The sequence below is a fragment of the Lolium perenne genome, chromosome 7 (assembly GCF_019359855.2).
Source record: "Lolium perenne isolate Kyuss_39 chromosome 7, Kyuss_2.0, whole genome shotgun sequence".
In the NCBI taxonomy this organism is placed as follows: Eukaryota; Viridiplantae; Streptophyta; class Magnoliopsida; order Poales; family Poaceae; genus Lolium; species Lolium perenne.
Window position 1 is genome coordinate 133,851,192 of NC_067250.2, and position 10,148 is coordinate 133,861,339.

At 48.0% G+C, this 10,148-nt stretch overlaps 2 protein-coding genes across 3 annotated transcripts; one reads left to right on the top strand and one right to left on the bottom strand.

The window, feature by feature from the left end:
* Positions 1 to 1,127: 1,127 nt before the first annotated feature.
* On the bottom strand, positions 1,128 to 1,520 carry LOC139833710 (protein MAIN-LIKE 1-like). The gene has a single exon (XM_071824052.1). The coding sequence runs from the start codon at positions 1,518 to 1,520 to the stop codon at positions 1,128 to 1,130; it is 393 nt and encodes a 130-aa protein (XP_071680153.1).
* Positions 1,521 to 3,025: 1,505 nt separating this feature from the next.
* Positions 3,026 to 5,653, top strand: LOC127301682 (zinc-finger homeodomain protein 10). 2 transcript variants are annotated; one of them, XR_011749736.1, is made up of 2 exons: positions 3,026 to 4,462; positions 5,032 to 5,653. XR_011749736.1 is itself a non-coding variant. In XM_051331954.2 (1 exon), the coding sequence occupies exon 1, from the start codon at positions 3,236 to 3,238 to the stop codon at positions 4,256 to 4,258; it is 1,023 nt and encodes a 340-aa protein (XP_051187914.1). In that variant the 5' UTR covers positions 3,026 to 3,235; the 3' UTR covers positions 4,259 to 5,653. The 2 variants fall into 2 exon arrangements, 1 of the variants encoding a protein (XP_051187914.1); XM_051331954.2 differs by having other exon boundaries at positions 3,026 to 5,653.
* The last annotated feature ends 4,495 nt before the right edge of the window (positions 5,654 to 10,148 follow it).

The window sequence follows — 10,148 nt, forward strand, 5'->3', positions numbered from 1 at the left end:
TTACTATTTTCTGCAAACATCATCATCCACACTATACATCTAATCGTTTGTTATAGCAAGCCGGTGAGATTGACAACCTCACTGTCACGTTGGGGCAAAGTAATTTGGTTGTGTTGTGCAGGTTCCACGTTGGCGCCAGAATCCCTGGTGTTGCGCCACACTACACTCCGCCGCCATCAACCTTCAACATGCTTCTTGGCTCCTACTGGTTCGATAAACCTTGGTTTCTTACTGAGGGAAACTTGCCGCTGTACGCATCACACCTTCCTCTTGGGGTTCCCAACGGACGCGTGTTGTACGCGTATCAATGCCTATCAAGTCTTCAAGACGTTGGAGTACAATGAATAAAGTAATATTCTATCGCTTCAATCAACAAGTTTCCATCGCACGATTCAAGAAGTTTACCTATGGAGCGCGTGGTCCGTGTCTTGTCACTGAGGTGGGCTCTCCTGATACAACCTAAACTGCCTCATCACTCTGTGCGGCTGGTGGTATTCAACAAGCCACATGCATATGAGTGGGCACCACATACGCCATAAATCCGACTCCTCCGTGCACTTGGGGTTGAGGTTAGTCATCGCCGCGCCAATACGGTAAAAGCTACCATATAGCTCCCAATCCACCCGCAGCATACAAATATTTCAAAATTTACAACACGCCAATAAAATTGATGAAATAGGATAGCAAAAGAGTGATGGCTTAAAATCGGTTACCTGCTTAGAGGTAAGAGTTTCCAACTCCTCAGTGTAGTGCCTGTACATGACAATTGGTTCGTTCGTCATCTCCGAGACATTGTCCCAAATGCATGCCCAAGTGAGCTCCCGATCAAGGTTGTTCCGGTAATGAGTCCATGGCCTCTGGTTGAGTCTCTTCGACCGCCCAACTGATAGGAGGTCCCAGCGCCATACATAAAGTAGGAGCAAGCATCCACCAATACCGCTGCTCCCAATCCTGCGACAATCTTCTTCCAACTGCGTACATAATATATTTGGTTAGTACTTTGTCTAGCATACTATTATAGAAGAATAGTAAAGATGGCAAATCATCACATGTCGGTCGAGGTAGGCAAGTGTCGCGCTTCCCCAACTCCACGGGTGCTCCAACACCGTAAGCGCCCTGAGCCAACATCAATGGGCCAACTTCCCACCACTGTCAGCAAAGAGAGTCCTCGAAAGCATATACCACAAGTACACTCGGGTGTATGTCTTGATAGTGTCACGGTTGGCCTCCGGCGGGAAAGTACCAAAGTGAGTCCTGATCCAAAGGAAAGGTGCGCCGGCGGGAGCTCTATCCTTTTTTTTATCTTCTGGCTCCGGAGGAGCCATGCCAAAAAGCCCCTCCATCTGTTGGCGCCACCCATTAGAAGTTGTGTTCATACACAATGGCTCGCTCTGAATAGGAAGACCAAGGATCATGGAAACAACCTGAAGAGTAGGGGTCATCTCGCCGGCCTTCAAGTGGAAGGCGTGCGTCTCCGGCCTCCACCGGTCGACAAGGGCGGTGAGTGTCGCGGCGTTCATGTTCGGCGCCCCCGGCTTACAAGCGTGATTAATGGGAGAAGACCGGTAGGCTGGATGAACTCCATGTACCGCTCGACATACGACATGTCCTTGATGCTACCGTGGTAACGAATCTTCAAGGGCTCAAGAACCTATGAGCACATCCATACACACAATATTATGCCATATCCAATGGAATAAAACAAGAGGTGTTAACAAAACTAAATATTAGTACCTTCCCATTTTCCTTCTTATGAAAAGCCAGGTGATCCTTGTCATACTCATGATCTATGAGCCACACCATCCTACATGTTTACACAAATACACCATATTATGAGCCATTCCTAACAAATATGAGTCATTCCTAAGCAAATACTAGGCATATGTAAGACAATATAATGCATTTCCTAAGCAAATACTAGGCATATGTAACACAATTGAATGTATTTGCTAAGCAAATATTAGCCATTTCAACACATACATGTAAAATTTCATATCTAGGGTTCCAACAAATTTCATATCTAGGGTTCCACACATACATGATGCTATGGATTTGAACACATAAATCTAGGGTTCCAACTTCATATCTAGATTCCAACAACCAAAATTTCCAATCTAGGTTCCATGTCCAAATTGAATTAAATCGAAGCAAGTCTTGCATGAATCGAAGAGCAACGAAGGAGAATACCTTGAGGAACAGATGGAGATCGATTTGGATGGCCAGATCTGTCAAATGAGTGGAGGATTTGGTGGGGGCGTGGAGGAGAGGCGGCCGGCGGCGGCAGCAGTTACAAAGAGAAGAGGGGAGAAAGAAAGAAGAAAGGGCCGGCTCGGGCTCGGGCGGGCGCAGACGCCACACATAAGTGGATGTGTGGCATCCTTCGGAACGGTGCCACACATGTATGGCGCTGATGTGAACGGTGCCACACATCCTGTCACGTCGGCTGGTCAACGACCGCGCCACGTCGGCATGGATGTGTGGTGCCGATCGCATGGACGCCACACAGTGAGGTGTGACGCCGATAAAAAAGACGGCACACAAAAAGGTTAGATGAGTAAAATAGTTCGTCCAGAGGATCAGTCTATGTTTTTTTAGAAAATGGTTATTTTTTATCAAAATCGTCTTGAATGGGGTTTATTATCACTCTATCGGAGTAGTAGCATAGGCGCCTAGGCCCTGCCATACGCCCATGCCTCACGACAGCTCAAAACGTGGCCTGCGCCGCTGCACACTTGTACCCTCCCTTCGGCCTCACCTTTGCATCACTGCTGATACCTGGGCATGTGTCGGGCCGGGCCGGGCCTCGGGCCGGCCCGAGGTAGGCCCGATGCAAAAAAAATCGGCCCAAGCCCGGCCCGGCCCGGCCAAAAACCCACCAAGCCCGCCGGGCCATCGGGCCGCGGGCCGGGCCGTAGTGTTAAACTCATTTTTCGGGCTGCACAGGCCCGGCCCGGCCCGGGTGTCGGGCCAACAATTCTCGGCCCAGGCCCGAGTTTTTCTCACTGCTCACTGCTCACTGTATCCGCCGCGTATTTCATCACCCTTTTTGTTCACTCTTGTACTACTACTTGTTTTTGTTCTTATCTCCTCGCCTACTCTCTTCACCTCTAGTTTTCCTCTCTCCCACTTCGTTCCCCATGGATAAAGCTGCCATGGCTTGAGCGCCAATCTTGGTGGAAATTGCACTAGTGTGCAGCTAGTGCCTAGTGCCGACGACGAGCTGAGAGTGGGGGTCATGGAGCTCAAGTACCGGCCGGCCTTGTTCTCGAACGGCGGCGCGGCTGCCAAAAAGATGAGGCCGGCGGAGGGTTTCGTGTACGTGTACCGGGAGTGCCTCAAGAACCACGCGGCCAGCCTGGGCGGGCACGCCATCGACGGCTGCGGCGAGTTCATGCCTTCGCCGGCGGCCAACCCATCCAACCCCACCTCGCTCACGTGCGCCGCGTGCGGCTGCCACCGCAACTTCCATCGCCGACTGCAGGGGGCGCCGCCCTCCCCGCCTCTCCTCGCGCTGCCCCCCGTGCCCACGCACGCGGCGCCGGAGGCTGCGCCGCGCCTCATGCAGGCTGTCCAACCACAGCGCGGCGAGGAGACGCCGGAGAACAGGTTACCACTTCCCGGCGACGACTACTCGGAGGATACGGACGAGGGGTCTGACTACGACGACGACGACGACTACGGCCGCCCTGCCTCGCCGTTGCCGGCACCAGACATACCGCCGCCCCCGCCCGGATACCTTTCTGCGACGCACATGCTTCTCTCGCTGAGCACCGGCGCGCCAGGTTCCTCCCCGGCGGTGATGGCGTCGAGACCCCCTGCCCCCGCCGCAGGACCGCCTGACGCGTCGGCGTCGGCGGCGCGAAAGCGGATCCGCACCAAGTTCAGCCCGGAGCAGAAGCTGCAGATGCAGGCGCTGTCGGAGAGGCTGGGGTGGCGGCTGCAGAAGAGCGACCAGGCGCTGGTCCAGGAGCGCTGCCGCGAGATCGGCGTCGGCAAGGGCGTCTTCAAGGTCTGGATGCACAACAACAAGCACAACTTCCTCGGCGGCCAAAGCGCCCGCCGCAGCGCCTCCCTCGCCGCCGCTACTCCGCATCCTTCCAGCTACGCCGCTCCTTCGCCAGCACCTGCTATCGTCTCGGCGCCGCCCATCCATGCTGGCTTCAACATCAACGGCTTCTCCGCCTTCCCGGCCCCGGACCACCCCAGCATCCAACCGGCGACGGCGAGTGCTGGCTCTGGCTCCGCGCAGTCGTCCTAGACACTAGTCTCAATTAAGCTTTTTTCTTCTCTTTTCGTAGTAGCATCTTGTCGAATTAACCAACCAACCCTGATGAGACCAGCTGGTTAGAACTGATGATTCAGAAATGGGAGACTTTTGGGATCTGACGATGTTAATGAGTAGCCATGAGCTAGCGAGCTGTGCATGATGGATGGATCATGAATTTGCAAATCCTCGTCCAAGGTGGGGTACTTTTCTAGGATCTGACGCTGTTCTTGAACGACTAGAAAAATTCAAGTGTCTATTCTCTCTGTCTCTTGGCTAATCATTGTTTTGTTCTGTTCATGCCTTGTCCGAGTTCTAAATGTCCAGAACATCAAACCAGATATTCCCTCTTTCTAAAATATATGCTGCATATAATTTTAGCTAAAATCAAAGTTCGTACAGTTTGATTATGTATAGAAACTAGAGTATAAATTCTTACACACACACACACACAGTGAGTTGTAGATTTATTAACTAATGACAGCTCTCATTTCTGAGCAAAAGATCGTGGGCGATTTTCACCAAGTAGAGAGATCACATTGAACTTGGCCATAGCTAGAAATTTTCCTTCTATAAATATTAAAAAGCTTATTAAATATTGATAGTTTATTTGTTGTTTTTATTAATTATTGAGCTTGGGGGGTTGATACGTCCAATTTGCATCACTATTTTATATCATAATTTGCTGTTATTCATTGATATATTTCATATTTGGAGATAATACTTATGTCATTTCATCTATTTTGCATGTTTCATGATTATTGGAGGATCGCGCACCGGAGCCAGGATTCTGCTGGAAAAAGCACCGTCAGAATGCAATATTTCGGAAGATCAACAGTTGACGGAAATTATACGAAAAATCCTATTTTTCCAGATGACGAAGGAAGCCAGAAGGGGGAGCCGAGGGGACCCGAGGTGGGCCCACCTCATAGGCCGGCGCGGCCCAAGGCCTGGCCGCGCCGCCCTGTGAGGAGGGGGCCCACAGCCCTCTCTCGCCTCCTTTTTCTTCGCGTACGTCTTCGTCCCGAAAACCTAAGCTCCAGAGGGTACATCGCGAAGAGCCACAGCCGCCTCTGCGGGGCGGAGAACACGAGAGAGAAAGAGCTCTCCGGCGGGCAGGAATCCGGCAGGAAATTCCCTCCCGGAGGGGGAAATCGACGCCATCGTCACCGTCATCGAGCTGGACATCATCTCCATCACCATCGTCATCATCTCCATCATCATCACCGCCATCTCCACCGCTGCACCTCGTCACCGCTGTAATAATTCGGGTTGGATCTTGATTGTTTGATAGGGGAAACTCTCCCGGTGTTGATTTCTACTTGTTATTGATGCTATTGAGTGAAACCATTGAACCAAGGTTTATGTTCAGATTGTTATTCATCATCATATCACCTCTGATCATGTTCCATATGATGTCTCGTGAGTAGTTCGTTTAGTTCTTGAGGACATGGGTGAAGTCTAAATGTTAGTAGTGAATTATGGTTGAGTAATATTCAATGTTATGATATTTAAGTTGTGGTGTTATTCTTCTAGTGGTGTCGTGTGAACGTCGACTACACGACACTTCACCTTTATGGGCCTAGGGGAATGCATCTTGTACTCGTTTGCCAATTGCGGGGTTGCCGGAGTGACATAAACCTGAGCCCCCGTTGGTATATCGATGCAGGAGGGATAGCAGGATCTCAGAGTTTAAGGCTGTGGTTAGATTTATCTTAATTACTTTCTTGTAGTTGAAGTTATCATGTAGGGATCGTCCTCTAACAAACGCTGATTGGTTGGTGCTCACAACATCTGCCAGCCTTCTCCGAAGCCTATTTGCCATAATTTTGGAGAAAAGCTTTGCAAAGCTATGCACCAGGCTAATAGGGCGATAATCCTTGACCTCTGTGGCATCCTGCTTCTTAGGGATCAAAGTGATGAGGGCTCGGTTTAGGCGCGCGAAGCCGCGCCCATCTCCTACACTCAATTTGTACAACCCAGCAAGGATATCGCCTTTTATGATTGGCCACGCCCTTTGGTAGAAAGCGCCTATAAACCCATCCGGGCCCGGTGCCCGATCCGGGTGCAGGTCCTTGACCACCCTCCAAATCTCCTCCTCAGTGAACATGGCATCCAGGTCCTGCAGCTGAGCTACGGGGATTTCAAGCTCTTGCAGGTCAATCGAATATTCTCTAGGTTGTATCCTTCCCAGCAGCTGGAAATAAGCCTCCGTAAAAGCCTCCACTTTCCTCTCTTGGTCCGTCACAATCTCCTCTCCAATCCTCACAGAGGCAATGTGGTTTTTCGCTCGTCTACCATTGGCAACAGCATGGAAGAGCGCCGTATTTGCATCCCCCTCTCTCAACCAGCGGACTCTCGACCTCTGTCTCGCCATGGTGCGCTCAAGCGAGGCAAGCCCAAGCACAAATTGCTTAAGGGTTCTCCTCAGCCAAACCTCCATGGGTGTCAGCCTCCGTCTCTCCTGGGCCACATCTAGGCGCAAAATCAGAGTGTTAGCGATCGCAATGTTTAGCTTGATGTTCCCAACTCGTTTTCGCCCCCAGGACTGTAGGCGTTCCGCCGCGTTCCTAAAGAGCGCATCTAGCCTCCGAAAGGGATCTACTATGCCGGGGTCACACACCCAAGCCTCCTTTACCGCCTCATCAAATCCCTCCAACTTGAGCCAGAACCTCTCAAACTTGAACCTTCTCCTAGGCCGAAAGTCCGCATTAAGGGCCAAGTGGAGTGGTGCATGATCCGAAACCGACGATGATAACCCTTGCAGCACAGAGTCAAAATGCTGCAAGTCCCAATCCACCGAAACCAGCACCCTGTCAATGCGTGTAAGGATAGCTCTCTCCCTTTCATTACTCCAGGTGTAAGTCCTCCCATGCATATATAGATCCTTTAACTCATGCGCATGTACAAAAGCCCGGAAGTGCTGCATCATGTTCCTATCGAGATTGTCGTTATTCTTCTCGGTGGCATTCAGAATCATATTGAAATCTCCAGCCAACACCCACGGGCCCGGGCATAGGGACCTTCTCTCCGTCAACTCCTCTAGAAACATGATTTTATCCTCAACCCCTTGGGGTCCATACACAGTGGTAAGCCACCATTTCGACTCGTCTCTAGTCGTGACCTCGCCTGTAATGGCATAAGTGTCATAGCCATGGAAAAAATAGCGCGCTATTCCAACGCTAATAGCACGCTATAGCATATCTGGAGAGCCGACGCTACGCTATTTCGGCGCTATAGCGCGCTATTCGCGTTAATAGCACGCTATAACATGCTAATAGCGTATTTTTAGACCCACGCTATTTTGTTATAGCGCGCTATTTTTTTCCTTGGTCATAGCTCACATTGGCGATTTGGACCACCGATGTGTCCCAAGCCATGACCACTCCACCTCTCGTCTCATCCGCCGGCAAACACACATAACCATCAAAGGAAGGACCCAAACATTGGGAGATGTAGAACTCATCCACCTCACCAACCTTAGTCTCCGAGAGACACACAATGCTCACATGCAAACTCCCCAAGAAATCACGAATGACACTCCTTTTCGCTGGATCGTTCGTGCGTATGTTATCACCAGATAATGTATTCGGATTGTTCTTCCCGCAGCCGGTGCCCTTTGTGTGAAGCTTCCCGTGGAATCTGTGATCGCGATTGTGCGCCGAATTAAAGCCCATGCAACTTTCAAACGCTTCGTATCATCAAAATCCCCCAAGGCATGTCAATGCATACACTTTATCGAAAAAAATGTCAATGCATACACATATGCATGCAGCTCCCCTGGTCTCTCGAGATCGAAATTCCGTTCAACATGTGTGCACACTGCTCCTCTGATATATGCCTGGTCTGTGGCCTTGGATTGAGGTTGATCGCAAACAGGGTATGTTAAGCTGTGCCTCGCGGAACTACCCATCATGTAGACGGCAGTGCCGCTTCGACGGAGCAAGTCTTCATGACTCGATGACCATGACATTAATAGCACTTTTGATATTAATTCGTGATGTCTAACCTTGATCTCGATCGTGCTGCTGAGGCATAGGATGGCGGCGAGATCTCCTCCTCGTCGGCCTCGTCCAAGGGGGCGGACTCTCTAGGTAGTCGGCAATGGTCCGGCGGCAGCCGAGGTGCACAGTGGCCTTGAGGCTTGAGCACGCCGAGGGCGTCGCGGACGGCGATGCGGGAGATGAGATCGTGGCCGGTCCGTCGACGGTCGAGATGCACGACAGTTCGTAAAACTGCATCCTTGATGGCCTCCATGGCTCCATGCCCATGAAATAAATAGCAGCTTTGTTTTTGGTTCGTGATTGGAGGCTGCCTCCAAACTGCATCCTTGATGGCCTCCATGGCTCCATCCTTGATCTCAATCGTAGCGGCCGTCGTCAGCGCATTGCAGGAGTTCATTGATTGGATGATGTAGATTGGATGATCTAGAGGCGGCGGCAGATTAGATTCTCATACGGGTAGACGTGGGGAAGGACGGCACTTCGTACGCACCTATCTAATTCCACACGGGAACGCCATACCAAACTAATCTTGACCGCTATTTTTAATTTACTTATGCCAAGCTAATCTAAATCATTGGTTGTTTGTTGTTTTAATTATATAATAGATAGATAAATCGTGTATTTTTTTTACTTCGGTGAAATCTTGAAATAGTGTTTACATTTTATTTTTAATTTAGTACAATGCATACATCATAATCAACACCTCGTCATAAATCATGTCTTTTTTACTTCAGTATAATGCATACATCACGAAAAAATATTTCATAGTGGTCCTCGTGATATATGTTTGATATTGTATATATCGATATTCTATAATGCATATGGTTAAAATTTATTTTTCAACATTAATTATAATTACAATCACAATCAATTGTACTTTATATTGTATCTATTTGGTATAATAGATCTTATTGCGTACTTCGTTAAATTTTATAAGGTTTGACTTTCACTACAACCAACGGGCACTAAATTCAAAAGACGGATGGATCATTCTATCATTATTCAAGTAAAAGTGCATAAACATATTTTTTTAGCCGTTTCACTAAGTAACATAAAAATACTCTCTCCCACTAATAATAGACGTCTCATTTTTTTTTTCATATACGTATGTATCTATAAAGTGTGGCTAGGTACGTCAGTACTTAGACTTAATTAATAATTTTAGATGGAGGGAGTATATTATGGATGTATCCGATTGTATGCATTACATTAATACTTCCCCTGTTCTATAATTCTCAAGTAGTTTTAATTTTAATCTGAACTAAATCCACCAAAATAATAAACGGGTAGTAACCTGATTTTAAAAATTATATTTGTACGGTAGAAGTAAAAGAGAAAACTTAAAACTTAAAACTTAAAAAATTCAAAACTACGTTCTTTCGCTAAAAAAGTCTTTAAAAAATCATGCCTGTACATATGGATGTCTAGTACATACATACAATGTTTCATCAAACGAAGTTTATAATTCGTGGCCTACAAAAAAGACAAATGTGAAGACTAAAAATGATCTTTTAATACTTATTTATAGCTACATATTTGTGCTCTTTTATGTACCTCAAAATACACCATATTTTTTTTGAAAAAAGATATTGAATTTTCAAAGATATCATCTTTACTTATGTGTACATAACACGGGAAAAAATTGAAACAATGGATTGGACCGACCGGAATAAAATTGATCTCACACCTCTTCTTGCTTTTATATCGTGTGATACATATTGTAAACAAAATATCGCGTGATATATGTTTTCTCTTCCTCACAATAGCTTATGCCTGCTTCATTATAAATAAGGCCACGCCGCCCAAACCAATACAAAGTGATAAGAAAAACTTGTTAGAAAACTGTTAAAAGCTAAATTAAGAAAAAAAATGCAGGAGAA